Source organism: Tamandua tetradactyla, chromosome 17, assembly GCF_023851605.1.
Source record: "Tamandua tetradactyla isolate mTamTet1 chromosome 17, mTamTet1.pri, whole genome shotgun sequence".
Lineage (NCBI taxonomy): Eukaryota > Metazoa > Chordata > Mammalia > Pilosa > Myrmecophagidae > Tamandua > Tamandua tetradactyla.
This window is the reverse complement of record NC_135343.1, coordinates 67,198,251-67,214,623: the sequence shown is the minus strand read 5'-3', so window position 1 is coordinate 67,214,623 and position 16,373 is coordinate 67,198,251. Positions and strand designations below refer to the sequence as shown.

Sequence of the window (16,373 nt, the reverse complement as noted above, 5' to 3'; positions counted from 1 at the left end):
AAGAAAGAAATAGTTTATTTTATTTGTTTGTTTGTTTTTATTTTTTTATTTTTCCATGGGCAAGCACCGGGAATCGAACCCGGGTCTCTGGCATATGCTGGTTTCCACCGCAGTAACTGCATCTAATAAAAAAGAAAGAAATAGTTTATTTATTTGTTTGTTTGTTTGTTTTTATTTTTTATTTTTGCATGGGCAGGCACCGGGAATCGAACCCGGGTCTCTGGCATGGCAGGCGAGAACTCTCTGCCTGCTGAGCCACCACGGCCCACCCGAAATAGTTTATTTTTAATTTAATGCTTTGATCATAAACATTATGAATTTCAGTATATGTCATCTTTATAATCTGGTTGAGATTCTGATGCTGTTCAACTCCCTTATTCAGAAAAGTGAAAACGTACTTGGATGGAGAACCTGCTGTGTTCTTCTTACCTCTTTCACAATGAGCCTGTCAGTTCCAATGCCCTCTTCTTTCCCACACAGCTCAATCCTAGCTAGAAGAGAGATTTATAAGCTAGAAGTTGATTTACAGATAATTAGCCTAGTACTTCGTGGGAGACTTGGATTTCAGTTCAGTAGCTACACATTAGCTGCTTTGAATACTAGCTTATGTATTAAAAGGGACTCCGAATTTTAACTCTCATATTAAAGAGCACAAATTCAGAAACCATTGTACCTCCAAACTGACCAAAATCTCCAGGGCAGTGTTGGATTCACTTTACCTTCCATGCTTTCTATTTTAGGAACTGATTTGATCTGGGCTAGAAAAATCTTAAAGAAGAGTGGTCCCCTTCCCAAGTCAGTATTTATGGAGCATTACCATGAGGGTGGCTACACATTAGCTTCTGGGTGGAACTACAAAGAACACATAAAGTACCCAGTTCTTAGTGCAAAGAAGTGAAATCATGATTAAGGAAGCACAGCCATGAGCAAAACAACTCAAGCTATTCTTGTAGAGTTGTGGCTGAAGACTGAAGATGCATGTAATCTGAAAGGAAGGAATAAATGCTAAATACTTCCAGATCAGACCTTCTGCCCATCAGAATCCTTGCAGAAAACTTGGCATACTCAAAAGAACTAAGGAGGGACATGGTGGCTCAACAGGCAGAGTTCTCGCCTGCCATGCTGGAGACCCATTTCCTGGTGCCTCCACACGTTAAAAGAAAAGGGGTGGGGTGGGGTGGGGTGGAGGAGAGAACTAATGAGAGTTTAATAAAAGCATAATTCATAAAGGACATGGAACTAGAATTTGGGGACCAACAGAAATGAATAAGAAATGATGCAGAATCCTACAACGAGGAAGAACAGGGAGTTGTTAATTCCTCTAGGGCTGAAGAGAAGGGAGGAGTTAGGGAATGCAGGGGGTGCAGATGCCTGAGCAGGCCCAGCTGACAGGAGCTGGTTCTCCATGAGGGAAGAACACAGCTATCCTGATAACCCTGGAGAAAGACAGCAGGGGCGTGTACTCCGCCTTCTGATCTTCCATTCGCAAAGTCTAGCCTGGAGCAGAGGGCATGGGGGAGTATGGGTAGATTCTAGAATGATCAGCCATCCCGGAGCACTGGATACAGGAAGTTACAGTGTGGATTTGGAGATGTAAATGGAAGATAACTATCATGAGAAAACTATACTGTACTTAATTTGTCTAAAGGAAGAATGAAGTTTTCTGTTATTTTATTTCATTTTGGGGAAGGGAAGTCAAAAGGACATAAATTGAGGGAAGGAAAAGTGGGAAACCATTCTAAATGAAAGACAACACTCGCTCGAGCATCAGAGAGCTGGCATGTAAATTTAGTTTGGGGAAGGAGTGACTAGAAATTAGGTTAATGGTTGTGATGGTTTGATGCTATATGTACCCCAGAAAAGATCATTCCTGTGGGTGCAGATCTGTTGCGTGGGACCTCTGATTAGGTTATTTCTATTGAAATGTGACCCCCCTCATCCAAGGTACATCTTAATCCTCTTACTGGAATTCTCTATAGGAGGATAAAAGACATAAAAAGACCCACAGACGCTAAAAGAGAGAAACACTCAGAAGCTCAGAGAGGATGCCACTGAAGCCAGAAGCTGGCAGTCATGAAACCAGGGAGGGTAAGACCCTCAGCTGGTCCATATGCCTTGCTATCTGTCAGAGGAGCCAAGGCTTGTCAGTAGTTAGTCTTCAGAGTCCAGGTATCGTCCCATCGATGCCCTGATTTGGACATTTTCATGGCCTCAGAATTATAAACTTGTACGTTAATAAATCCCCAGTGTAAAAGCCAGCCCATTTATGGTATATTGCATACAGAACACTAAATATTTACTTTATTGAATTAACTGTCTGGGCCACATGTACTTTCCAAACATTTCCTGGTCTCTGAGGAACCAAAAAAAGGTTGCAAAGAGGATACAAAGGCACCCGACATACAAGTGGAGGGAGGAGAAAACTAGTGAAATGGCTAGAATTGTGTTCAAACTGTCAAAAGCAATGAATTCAGCTAAGAATATTAAGAAAAAGAAGCCACAGTTTTACTTATTCATTTGAGAGGCTACATTTGCAAAATGTTCACCAATATATGGAAAATGTTGAAAACTTCCTGTGCTAGTTAATTTTACGTGTCAACTTGGCCAGGTTATGGTGTCCAGTTGTTTGGTCAATCACTGGGCTAGTTGTTACTGTGGAGGTATTTCATAGATGGGATAAACATCTACAATCAGTCAACTTTAAGTAAAGGAAATCACCCTCTATAATGTTGGAGGTCTTAAAAGTAAGAACTGAGGATTCCAAGTATAAGAAAGAAATCTTCCTGGAGACTATGCCCTCCACTCTTCTCTGGTCTCCCCTAAATACTTCAAAATCACTCTTCTAGGAATTTGCAGCCTCCACCCTGCCCTGTGGATTTCAAACTTGCCAGTCCCTACCCCCTCAATTGCATGAGCCAATTCCTTATAAAATTTCTATATCAATGTAGATATAGATGAGATATATAGATATAGATATAGTGCATGTGTGTTTGTGTCTCTCCATTTGTACTGTTGGTTCTTTTTCTCTGGGTCCCTTCATATGTTTTAACTAGTGCCTATGGGGTTTCAGAACAAAAGTATTCAGTTTTTAAGTCCTCCTTCAACTTTTCTAGAGAGAATCACTAATGTCAGATTTATCTAAATCCACATAGCAAACTTCTATCACTGACACTGTCATGAGGGCCTCATGATTAGAGTGGGTGTGGCGAGAGGGAGAGCAAAAAGTCATTAGCCACTTCTGGGGAAATATTTAAAAGCTCCAGTCTTCAGGCATGCAACAGTAAATATAATTCTTTATTGAAAGAATTGTGCGCAGGGACAAGTGCACAAATCTCTCAGATTGCTGACAAACATGAATTTCTGTCCCTAATATATGTTGAGAGCTTTACCTTCTCCAGGCAGCAGATCTCTTCCATAAATGCATAAGTTATATCCACATTTATTTTCTAGAACATCAGGCAAAATCTGGTGAACAAAGTACTCCACAGAATTGGTATTCTCAGGGCTGGCTTTATAGTTCCTTGGATAGATAACATAAGCATCATATATCTTTCCATCTGAAAATGCAAACAAGAATAACTTCATTACTGGGGTCTAAAAGATAGGCATTTGAGTCTTGGTGGATACTTCTTCCTGAATTTTAAGGTTATTGATGAATGTATCTTATCCCCCCAAATATTCTAGAATCAAGAGATAATGACAACAATCCACTGCCACAAAGCATAATTAGGAAATCATAATCTGAATCCCGAAGTTCTTCTTTTCACTCTCTCAGACTGATAAAGAACAGGCAAGAGCCTGCACAGTTTAGTACAAACCCTGCCCTATGGTCAAGCTCCCAATAATGGAGTGTAATAAATGTTTATAGTCATAGAAAAAGTGCTTTCTGTTCTGCTGGCTGGACCTCAGTTTCTTCTGTATTCCCCACTTACCCTGGGGAAGTGAAAATGCTAAAGACTAATACTGGCAAGCGAGTAGCAATTTTTAAGGGGTCTGAAGTTCTCATAAGCCAAACAATAAGCTCTTAGTTGAATCACCTATATTGAAAAATCTACCATGGATCTGCCTCCAGAGGGAAGGGAAGTGATCATATTTAGCAGGCAGAACTGTCTTCTCTTGTAACTTATATACATGGGTAAGACATTTTATGGAACAGGGTTTCTGGTAAAATATATTTTGAGGGATCTTTCTAACCTGCTCACATCTAGAAAGCAGGAACAATTTTGTTAGCATTTTAATTTTATAAGTTTTTATCAAGATAATTAAACCTTTCTGGGCTTGGGGCAGATTCTGTCCTGGGCAATTTCAGAGGAACTGCCACCCAGTTGGGGAAAGGATTAGAGCTGTTGAGGTGGATCTCAGAACCAGGAGGAGCTGCAGGACGAGGTTGACAATGGTGTCTGAGTAGACTCCAGGAGCATCTGCTATTAAGATATCAATAGATAGGTAACTGACAGTCATGATGGGACTATTTCCTTTGAAGAAAAACTCGAGAGTTGCCACTCACCATCCCTAGTTTTGTAAGGTCTAGCCATGTCTCTCCATAGCAGGATAAAGTCAATCCAGAACACTTTTAGCATGATCACCAGGACACAGATTAGAATTAGTAACATGCTAAATCCTGCAAGTATGTGGTAGATGCTTCGATGATCAACTATTCAAAAGACAGGAGAGAGAAAAATTACCATTATTATCACTGAAACAAGGTACAGTACACTATACATAGATGCTGCCCCCTATCGGGGATGGACAACAGATTCCAGCCCATATGGAACTTTCATGGCTGCTTTTAGAATTATTAAATTAATATTTACTTGGCCCCTACTCTGTATAAGATACCTGGCAAGGCATTGTAGGGGATTCTCAAGGGTATGGCAGTCTCTGCTCCGGTTAAGGTATGTGTGAATCCGTAACTAAGATGGGAAGCAGTAGAGATAGTAGTTGGCAAAGGTTTTTAGAAGACAGCTCACTCCAAACTGGATTGTGTAAGAAAGGCTTTAATAAAGGATGGGCAGGATTCAAAGAGCTGGAAAGACAGTAGGAAATACACCCTGGCAAGCGACAGTGCTGTCCTTCAAAGTGCAGAGTTGGGAGTATATATCTTGAGGAAGAGGAAGAAATCCAGTTTTGGGGATTAGTGGAAAATAAGATTAGGGAGGTGCTAGGTTCCTGCCAAACTTGAAGATCCACCTAAGACCTTCATTCTGAAGGTGGTAGAAGTCACTGAAGAGCTTTGAGCAGGCTTTGGGCAATGCAAATGGTTTTCAAGCAAGATGAATCTGATGTTTTTGTGGAAAGAGACCGCAGGAAGTTAGGATAGAACGGTAGGTTCTTAAGTATTTTGGGTGTGAGGTAAAGAAGGTTGAAACTCACGTAGTAATGGGAAAAGAATGGCCAAGCATGGTATGGGCACGTTAAGGAGAAACAGCCAACAGGTTTGGAGACGTATATTGTATCTGAGTGCCTGCCGGCACAGAAAAGCAGGGAAGAAACAAGGCCCATGTGAGTCGCTACAACATGTTTGATGGAGAAGTCAGAGTCCTGGATTCTAGATCCTAGAAATACTCATTACTTCTCGCCTGGTGAGTACCATTTAAGCATAATCGAACATTGCCCTCTGCCCACTGCTTCACAAAATTCATATGTAGCACACTCCCCATCTACAAGGGCGTGTAGCAGGTATGTACCGATTGAACATAAGTACTGTTGTTGTTAATGGTATTTTGGGCTGTTTTAAATTTATTTCCCCTCGTATAATTGCCAGTCTTATCTTAGAAATCGTCTCACTTCACAATGAATGTGAAAAAAATCTCAAATGAGATGGATCTCATGGCTCTATGGATCTTTTTTCATTTTCAACCTAAGTCTCAAAGTATGGGCTCCCACTTTTGATGTAGGAAATCATTGGCCCATATTCACAAACTCATTCACCATCCCTGATAGCTCATCAGCTCTTTGAGTATCTGGCACTATGAAATCAAGAATTATCAAGATGAAGTGACTCAAAGCTCAGGGGGAATCCTGAAAACATGTAGCAAGCTTATTATCTGTGCTGTCACTGTATTAAAGGTAAATTATAGGTATTCTTTAAGTATATCATTTCAACAGGATACTTCTCCAGTTCACTCTTTCTAAAAACCTTCTCCTGATGTATGCCAGGAATCCATACTTCTTGTGGGGACCATTGTGAGATAACTGTGTCTGTGGGTGTCTGCTTTCAGTTGTAGGAAGAAAACTCACCCAAGACATTAAAATAAGTCAAATCTCAATATTTCCTAATTGCTAGTGATCTTATAAATGTAGATAGGTAATCCTTGTTTGTGAAGACTAAACACTAACTTTCACGTAGTGTTTATAAGCAGGGAAACACTCCCTGGGTTTGAATCCTGTCTCTCTAGAACTATGGTCCCTGGCAAATTAATCAACTTCTCTTAGCCTCAGTTTCCTTATCTGTAAAATTAGGATGTTATTGATAGTTCATCCCTCATGGGGTTGTGAGAAAATAAATGAAAAATTAAATGTAAAAAAAAAACAAACCCTGAGTGAATGGATATCATTATTATGAACCCACTAACTGTGGATTAATAATATTTATATAGTGAGGATATAGGCTTTTAAGTTTTTTTCTTTCAACTCAAGATAGTGCTGCCATTTCTTTCATTCTGTTAGTGGTAAAGGAATTCATCATGCCAATTCAACTGCAGTAGAAACAATTTTCATTTAATTTACATAGTTTTGCCTGGAGATGATCTTGTTGCCTTGAAAATAAAAACAGTCAGAAGTATCAAATACAAATAAAGTAGGAAGCACAAAATCAATAAAGGCATGTAACAGGAAGACAATTCCAATGCACGGACAACCGCAGAACATTCCCGAAACATAAAACATAGCTCAGCATGGGGACACGGAGGGCAGAAGCAGGGCTGGTGAGAGTGTGGGTGCCTCTTTCCAACGGGACCCAACACGCCTGCAGCTGCCACCACAGACCTGCCCTCCTGTAGCAACTTGAGGAGGCTCACACGTTCCCGGAACCTGATGACACTGGAAACCCCCTAGTACCTAAAATGAGTCTTGACTCTGTTTGTTTGACAAAAACCCACAAACCAGGAGTTAAAGTAGAAGGTAAAACAAGAAAAATTCCAAGCCCCACTTTAGGCAGATACCTGTCACAACTACAACAAATTTGTGGTCAGCTTTCCTTTCACCTCCGATTATTTTTCACTGTGTGGTGCTTCTGTTAATCTGGGCCGCACACCGTGTATGCGTGTGAACCAAGAGTTTACTTCTCCTTCGGGCTATTTGACAAATGCACCAGATGTTTTTGTCAGAGTTACAAAACCAACTAGGCGGAGTGACAAGCATAAAATACCACTGGATAAAGTTTCTCTTGCCACCATCTATAGGCGATGAAATGTTTCATAGTGGGATGCTGTTGCACAGAAAGTCCAAGGACAACGAGGCCATCTGCAAGCTCTCAGAAACAAAATGTTCACCAGGCTATTTGGGAGCCGGGGGCGGGGGGTGGAGAACAGTCTGCCCCAGCAGGCAGGAAGCGTTTTGTCACTGACACTGCTTAACTGTGTCTGGAGATAGTGATAACAAAAAAGCACAATGATTTTTAAATGACTTTATTATTGTTTTTAAATTCCCCACAGATCATGTTTCCCCTGGTTGTCTGCACTTCCTCACCATGCCTGGGTATGCCACGGTCAGTTATGAAAGAAAATGTTGCATTTTAAATAGGTTTTATATAGTGTCTGAAAGTAATCCATTGAAGAACTGTCCTTTTTTATATTTTTGTCATAATTATAATATTTTACTGCATCAAATTATAATAAGGGCCTTAAAAGCATGCTGAATTCAGACACACTATAAACAGCTTAGCCTTTCAAATAATGGGGAAAGGTATTCAGTTTGCCAAACGTGAATATAAAGCATCATTTGTTGTGTAGTTAAGCCTTCTCGCTCACAAAGTAGGAATGTATGGAAATATTGTTTTATGGATAACTGTGGTGTGCATCCATTTCTTCACTCAAGTATTGATTGAGCTCGTGCCATGTGCAGGGTGGCACGGGGGCTGAGGACACAGATGGCAGGGCGGGCCCCTCGTCTTTCTTTGGGGCTTGCAAGCTATGTCTGAACTACACGCTGAGTAACTGATAAGGTAAAGAAATGGGTCCAGCTACCCATGTACCCATTTAGAGGGGCCCCATCTTAACTTAAATTTGTATAACTATAACAAGGATAATCCATTTATTATGAAGTAGCTTCTAAGATTTTCTTACTAGAACGGGCAGGGCTTAAATATTCACCTTTCCATCTAATTTGCCAGCCTCACTAACAAGGCAAGGCATGTGTTCATTATGACAAAAAATAAAACTATAAAGAAACAAAGAACAAAAGAACAAAGGGACATGCTTACAATGAATCCCCAGGGTCTTTTGTTTCATGTGCAGTGAGATAGGGAGAGTGATGAAGACAAACAACAGAAAGACAGCCAGGGAAGAAGCTGGGTGCTAAGACAGAGTCCACAGGAGGGCGAGAGCCAGGGAAGCCCTGAGAGATGCAGGCACAGCGAACGATGTTTGTCACCAGAAAATTGTGACAATGTGGCCAGGGCGCCCAAGAGGAGAAGTACAATTCTACGAGATGGGCCATTTCCGTGGTCTTGATGGCTCCCCCTGAAGCCGTGCTCCAACACATTTTCCTCCAAAACAATACTCTCCGCCTACAGTTGAAACATTGAAACTCAGGCGGCAAAAGTCTCAAAAACACCCCTTACTTGGTTTCTTCTGCCTCAATGTTATGGTGTGTCTTCTCAAGCCATGCATATTATAGGCCAGGCAGGTAAACTTCAGGGACAAATCCTCTTCTTTTACATCAGATATTCTTAAAATTGTGTTGAGACAAGTCAGCTCATTGCTAGAACTAAGAAGACAGCTTGTTACTTTTAATGCTTACTTAGTGATTGCAAATGGTGGGGGATTCGTCCCATAAAAATACCTTTGATTTTGCTCTTTCTCCTCATGAATTCTTGTTTCACCGAGATCCCGAACTTTGCTTTCATTAGCATACCATTGGACTGAAGCAAAATTCTGAAAGCCTTTCCCGATGCAAGCAGAGCAAGTTATGTTTGCTGAATTTCCTAGATGGGCAGTAAAGAAATTCACCGATAAAATTCAATTCCACAAATTGAATTAAATTGCATTTAATTTAATGTGAAAACATTTGTCGAGCACCTAGTGTGTGCTCAGCACTGATTGCCACTTCCCTTCTCATCTCCAGCCCCTTCATCTTTCTAGACCTGTGCTTTGCCTCCTCTCCTTCCCCTTTAGCTACATTCAACTCCCATGTAAGTTTGAGGCTCAGCTCCCACTACTATCTCACCGGCAGGGGAAACTAAAAAAGCAAATGAGTGCACCTCACCAGCCCAATATTACGTTATAGAATTTCCCTTCCCTATAAACTGAAATTTCTTTTGAACAGCTGTCTTCCACACCTTTCTTCTACCAAATTCTCTTCCACTTTTCATTAGCTGTATTTGAAGTTAAAGCTATTTCTTCCTTATGGGGAACTTGGAAGGGCTTACAAAGTCTAACGTGAATACTATCCCAGGACCTAAGCATCTAGAAAGAGCTGTCTCCATCCCAAGACTTCCTTTTCTCAGAACTAAAGAAAAGGCCAGGGCTGCCTTCACACCCTGGAATATGCCCCCTACCAGGTCTACCCAAAGAGCTGGGCATTGGAAGAAGAGCGCAAGGAGTTGGGAGTCTATTGGGAAGTGACGAGGGAATAAGCAAGTGATATCCACACAGGGTATTCTAGTGTTCTAACAGAAATATAGACAAGGTGACAGGAGGAGAAAGTGACAAGTCATTGCAGAGAACAAGGCTGCCCTGTTGCACATGTAAATGGTATTCCTGGACCTGTGCGAGGCCGAGGCTCTGCTTGTGCCTTCAGCAGGGAAGGGAGATGGTCTGGGGAGGCTTCCTGGAGGAGTTGGTATTGAAACCACTTTTGCAAGATAAGAAGAGGAAGAAAATGGGCAAGAGCCGGGCAGCATAGAAGGTTCCTGCACGTCAGCACCTGAGCAAGGCACTCAGTGGAGTGGCCCCACGGGGTGCAAGAGGCAGTGGCTCAGATGGGCTAGTGGGTGATGCAGAGCAGGCCATGCGGTGACTCGGTCTACAAGATCTTTGAATTTTATCCCATTTGTAGTGGGAAGCCAGGAAAGGCAGAGATGGAAAGAGTCAAAGCCCAGGTTCTCACCCTTCTGTCATTTATGATCCATGACTTTGGGCATGTGAGTGTCTCTGGGCCTAGGTTCATCCAAGTGCAAAGTGACAATAGACTCTACCTCATGAGCAGAGGTGGGAAAGAGACCGCATATGTGCAAGCAGCATACACATAACATTGTATATTATTGTTTCCAGGGAAACGCCCATAATATTGTGACTGGCCATTACTCCTCTTAGCAAGTGCCAAGTCAGATGCTACCACACAGGTCACCAGACTGAGTCCTCAAGGTCCCCTCTGCTAGAGGAACTCGGACCATGGGTCACATGGGAGGATCTTCTAGGCAACTTTTACAGCATTCTTAAGGATTTCTTACCAATTTCCACTTCTATTGTATCATTGTGTCGAGGTGCTCTAATCACTGGAAGCAAAGAAAAGTTGTTTCCACCTTAAATTAAAGAAAAGAGAGAATATAAATATTAAGAGCATTAGCTGGTCATCAACATATAGCTTGTATTTTAAAATTTTTATCCTATTTCATAGCAACATTGTAACCTATGGTAACAAATACTTACAAACATAAACATGCACACACAAAGACATGTATAAATGAAACAGAATTCTTTTAGGTAATACTTTACCTCACTACCTAAGATGCTCTTTGATATTTTCTATTCTACCCAATGGCATTAAAACGAATGCTAGCCCAGCTACTAAATTAATTTCATGACTAGTAATTATTAGGAAAACACAGTTCTACAAAAGAAGCATGACAGTCCAGAGAGGAAGATTTCAGAAGTGCAAGAATCCTCACTCCTGCTCACAGTTCTCCACCTTTGTGGCCCAACCTCTAATTCTTGTGGCCACTGAGGACAACAGTGAAGGAGGTGGGATGCTCATTTATAGTAAATAGCGTGTTTAAGAGCCACTACAGGCATTGATATTAAACACTGACAAGCACTAATAGAATTGTGACCTGGTGATGCTTATTTTCCAGGGGTGGAATGTTGAAAAGGCCCAAACCAAAACTTTCCTCCAATATTGCTGCAGACCAAGAAATCTGCCACATGTACACATGCCACTTCATCTGTCTGTGAATCCAGCTATGCTAAAGGGAATTGATACACCATGATCGGAAAACAGTTCTCCTAAAAAGGTTTTTATATAACTTAAGTCAATCTGAAAATTTTTTTTTATAATTGAGTGACCTACTTAAGGTCATTGACAACACTAAAAGTATTGCAAACCATGGCTGAAAATCACTCAACAATATTTACATATTCTATTATAAAGCTTCTTGCTAAACTTCTAATCCAATTTCATTAGAGATATTTTTTTTTTCTATTTTCAGAACCTTTGAGACCAAGTTATGAGAAAGGGAAGTTATTCTGTCTCTTCTATTGCCTTTCAAAAAAAGTAAAGTAAGTTAGCACACAGATCACTTTATCTTTGCAAAACTAAGCCACAGAAAAAAAGATGTGACTTTGAGTTAGTAACACAATGTAACTCTCATATTTCCTAAACCTACATAATGCATTAACAAAAATTATTTTCAGCATGCTAAAGAATATATAAGATGAGGCAGAGCAGGACAAAGTATCAAGGAGGGGAATGAAGTGGAGGAAAAGCAATGAGAAGGTCAAAATTCTTCCCATTTAATCTTTTTTGTTCTCAAATATTCTATTTTGTTAAATTCTGTAGCTTACCTTTGACTTTAAATGATCTGGTTGCTGTCACAATATAATTAACTCCATTTTCATTGTGCATAAATTTACACGTATAATCACCTGCATCGTCACTGGTGGCATTTTGAATTAGCAAAAATGTCTTGTGTGGATAGTACCTAATTCCTTGAAGAGTTTTACAATTCTGAAATGAAAAATTCCATTCCATTTTCAGTAAATTTTTTACTTGCAAGCTTAATCATGTACTTTCCATCTACTTACCCAAAGTTTCTTTTTACCTTAAGCCACTTAAGTGGTGCTGTCCAATTGTAGTTATCAATTGTGGGACAAAATATTTTGGAATTTTCTCGTGTTCCGACTGTTGGTGCATACTTAAAATAATGTGGACTGTTGCAATCTGATTCTTTTTTGTATATTGTCACAGTCACATATCCAGTCATATTGAGGATGGGGCTATTGAAATAAGTCACACAATTTTTAAAAGTCACTTAGCACTATGAAATCATCCAATTCCTGCCTTTAGTTAATATTGCTTTTCTTCCTAAAACAACTGATATATAGTTGCTCTTTTCTTATTTAAAAACAACCATTAAAATGTCAAGTTTCAAATATTTTTATGTTACTTTTGAAATAAAACATGCCTCTCTCCTTAACTCTTTTGTCATTTCTTCATACTCTACAATGTCTGCTGCAATGCCACAAACACAAGTATAATAAAGAGAATCAATCTTTATCGAGAGTTTACTATGCAGCAGGCACAGTGCTACACTCTTTCTGTATTGCCTCGTTTTACTCTCACAACAACCCTTTGAGATAAATTAAAGTGCTTTATTTTACAGATCAGAAAACTCAGGGGGTTAAGGAAGTAATTTTTCAAAATCACCCAACTAACTAGTGGCAGAACAGGAATTTGAAACTTAAATTTGTCAGACCCCTGAAACTAGGGGCTTCACTGCACAAGTACTGTCCTTTGATGTAGTTCATCTGACATTTTGTATGTACAACATATGGGCATAAAATCAAAATATTTAGCAATTTATATACTCAAGAAACAATTTGCTAACATCCAATCTCATAGCTTAACTTTAAGGTTGAGGGCACTGGTCGGTCACTGCTTTCTGTCACCCACCAAAGCCTCCCTGATGCCAAATGTCTTATGTTTTTGTGACGATTTGTATTTTCTTACAGCCAAAAGCGAACAATTGCTGTCAATTCCCTCAGTCTTTAGGAAAGCTTAATTTGGTTAATTAAGCTATAAATCAATTCCTTCAATTACAAATCCAAAAAGTTTAGTCAATTCCTGAGCCCTAACCTGACAGTATTCCTAGACATACTCTTTTATTCAAATCCCTTTACAAATTCAACTGTTCCAGGAAGGGCTAGGAAGAGAAGGAAAGTAAAGGGGCAGCTTGGACTATCCTCTAGAGAAAAGAACAGACCCAAAGATGATGGCAGTTGCCTGGATGATACCTTCGGATAATGCAAGTATAGATTCCAGAATCACTGGCTTTGCTTGGAAGAAACTTAAGACGTTCCCCTGAGGCAAATACACGACTTCTTTCCTGGGTGGTAATAATTTCATTGGTTTTGGAGTAATACCAGTCCACAGGGTACCGATCTTTGGCATGCCTAGAACAGCTCACAATTAAAGCCTCATTTTCCAGGCCCCAGTATGTTATATCTGTAAATAAAAAATGTAAATATGATACTGCAGTGATCATATAAAGATCATAATTCTTGCATTCTAAAGATTTCCTTCTCGAATTAAATTTAGCAATTGCTCATGCTGTGCAATGCTCCAACTGGGAAAGAATGAATAAATGATTAAGATTGACTATGAAATGTTCTATTGGGTACCACAGATGAGTGAATTTATTCAGAATGAAATTTTTGACACAGCATCTACGGAAAAGTAGCCAGGATGACCTTTTATGCCAACAAATGCCTACAACTTTTCAAATTCCAATGTACTTGAATATTTAAAATAAAAACTCTGACCTATTTTGTATGAAGAATGACTGTAGAGCAAAAACTGAATTTTCCAGTTTGTAATTCAGCTGAAAGAACTGGAAGGGAGCAGTTTAAAACAAGGCAATTATTCTTAGGATTATTTAATGTATAAAATTTAAATTTTTAATGGAAAAGCAGTACTTACTAAACTGAGCTGTTGTGGAATGCATGAGAACTGTCAGAATGGCGAAAACCCAAAGTCCCATTATCTGCTTATACAACGGGAAGAAGTGTTGGGAACTGATGGCTGAGTTTACTGCAGATGAATCAGTGATGGGCAGTGGCCAAGGCGTCTGCTAGGAGATTGACGGTGCTCCCTATGGTTGTAGAAGGAAAGAGCAGTCAGCGTCTCTACTGAAAAATTAAATCTGACACTACCACAAGCAAAATACTTAATAGCCATGAGCTTTTACTTGCTCAACACTACCCGGGAATATTAAACAATCAGCAAGTATTTATTAAGTAAAATACATGTACAATAGGGTTACAACATCATTTACATTTATCCCTATTGAACTTTTGGATCCTGTAGATCTCACAACGGCCATGCAATTTCACAATTACATTCCACAAGTCTCATGAAAATGTGCTGACAAAAGCTAAGAGAAATGAAAATGAATTTACATTTTTGAAAAAAAATTAAAACCATCAAATTTGATAGGCCTTAGAAAATACAATGTCGTGATTTGCCTGTATAACACTACAGCCGTGCGCTCAGGCTGGCAGCTACATGCCCTCACACACAGTGGCACACACACAGGGGAGCATATGCAAATGACTCACCACAAAGTGGCTCAGAAGTGAAGGAAAGTGAGGGATAAAGCCTTCATCAAATAGCTGTCTGAGCGTGAAACCTCAAAAATTTCTTCCTGCCTCGGGCTCCCCCCAAGAGTCATTGAAGGCTTTCTAAGAATAATTGTGAAAAATAATGAAATACTTCTGTTCTTTCCTTCAGCAAAAGAATCACTAAACTATCTTTTTTCTTTTCTTTTCCTTTTTTTTGTTTTTGCATCGGTAGTCACCGGGAATCAAACCCAGGTCACTAAACTATACTTTTTTCCTTAAAAAGTCAGGATTGGCAAAGAACCCAGATAGAAATACGTAGATACAAGAATAACCACAACAATCCTTAATATATTTCAAGAAAACATTTTTTTTCCTAAATGGGAATAGTCAATAGTTTTCTTATTACATCGATGGAAAGATTTCTTTTATAAACTTAAGTAGTTGTTGCTTACCCAAACTGAGGAGCAAAAGGGAATGAACTCCTCGATGGCTGAGCTAAAAATACTTGCCAGCTCTTCTAGCTCCTTCCTTGTAGACTACTCATGCTGACACACGCTGTCTCATATTTTATAGAGGAGACACTCAAAGATATCCTGCAATTTGTCATCCCATTGCCCTGGACTTGCTCAAAATGATCAGTGAATCATGAAACAAGAATCCATGACCTTGGTACATAAATATTTAAACGAAAGCAGGATGTTGAATAATCTTTCAAAGAAGTTATTAAGTACTTTCTCCAATTCAGCATCAGTTTTTCAAGTTAACTAATCCTTTTTCTTTAATGTCCTAACAGTATTTACAATTTTTGGTTTTAAATGTTCTTGACATTTAGACTTTGAGGCTGCCCTTCAATTGTTCCTTGATGCCCCATTTAGGAAAGAGTAGTTTGGAAGTTTTAGTTTAGGAGGTTTTAGTTTAGGAAGTTTAGGCAGCTGTGGTGGGGAGAGTTTCCAAAGCCAAAGGGGGAACAAGCAATGAGAGGTAAGTAGAACTGCAAGGAGGCTTGGAAACGTTATGTTTATAGTTCAGAATTTGACTCGGTCTCATCTAAGAGTAGATTCCTGTTCCTCAGATTTAAGTTCCTTTGGTGTTCTCTATTTGGATGAGTAGAGGAAAATTTTCTAAGTAGTTCAGAGAAACAGAAGGAGGTTATGGGTGAGGACACCTGTAGGGGAGTGACAAAGAAAACCAACTCATGGGCTAAATGTGAAACAGATTTTAAGCAAAATTTGGTTGTAGCTAATCATAGGTATGACCTTATTATAAGTTCACCTTACATTTAAAGGTCACCACATCCCAAAAGAAATTGAGAATTAACTCTAGAGTAGTGCAATAATAATATAATACTAGCTAACCCTTCTATAAAGCTCGTGTTACCCAATTCTGAGCCACCTATGGCTCATCTTACAGATAAAGGGTGCCATGTCACAGAGAGTTAAGCAACTGGCCAAGTCACATTAAGCCACTAAGAGGTAGCTCCAGAATTTGAACCAACGCAGGCTGCATGTTGACTCATTAAGTTAAGCTACCACCAGGGGTGGAAGGAAAAGTACTGGAGGCCCTGGAAACGCAGTCTCGTGTGTCTGTTTTCCGAGCCAGGTTACAACTGCACCTTTTCTCAGCACTGTGTTAGAAGACCTTCTCCAGCAGGGCTGC

At 39.8% G+C, this 16,373-nt stretch overlaps 1 protein-coding gene across 9 annotated transcripts in view; it reads right to left on the bottom strand.

Annotated features, from left to right (window-relative positions):
* IL1RL1 (interleukin 1 receptor like 1) overlaps positions 1-16,373 on the bottom strand; it is a 94,285-nt gene that overhangs the window by 3,680 nt on the left and 74,232 nt on the right. For 4 of the 9 annotated variants that reach the window (XM_077134892.1, XM_077134894.1, XM_077134895.1 and 1 more), the window contains 9 exons: positions 14,077-14,248; positions 13,392-13,602; positions 12,200-12,374; positions 11,943-12,105; positions 10,613-10,684; positions 9,004-9,145; positions 8,783-8,928; positions 4,508-4,654; positions 3,390-3,557 (listed from right to left, as the gene is read on the bottom strand). In XM_077134892.1, coding sequence (XP_076991007.1) covers positions 3,390-3,557; positions 4,508-4,654; positions 8,783-8,928; positions 9,004-9,145; positions 10,613-10,684; positions 11,943-12,105; positions 12,200-12,374; positions 13,392-13,602; positions 14,077-14,137 — 1,285 coding nt within the window. In that variant the 5' untranslated portion in view covers positions 14,138-14,248. Of the gene's footprint in view, position 1; positions 123-429; positions 492-3,389; positions 3,558-4,507; positions 4,655-7,242; positions 8,929-9,003; positions 9,146-10,612; positions 10,685-11,942; positions 12,106-12,199; positions 12,375-13,391; positions 13,603-14,076; positions 14,249-14,714; positions 14,886-15,169; positions 15,349-16,373 lie in introns of those variants that run through there. The other 5 variants (XM_077134897.1, XM_077134893.1, XM_077134896.1 and 2 more) reach the window with 5 other exon arrangements.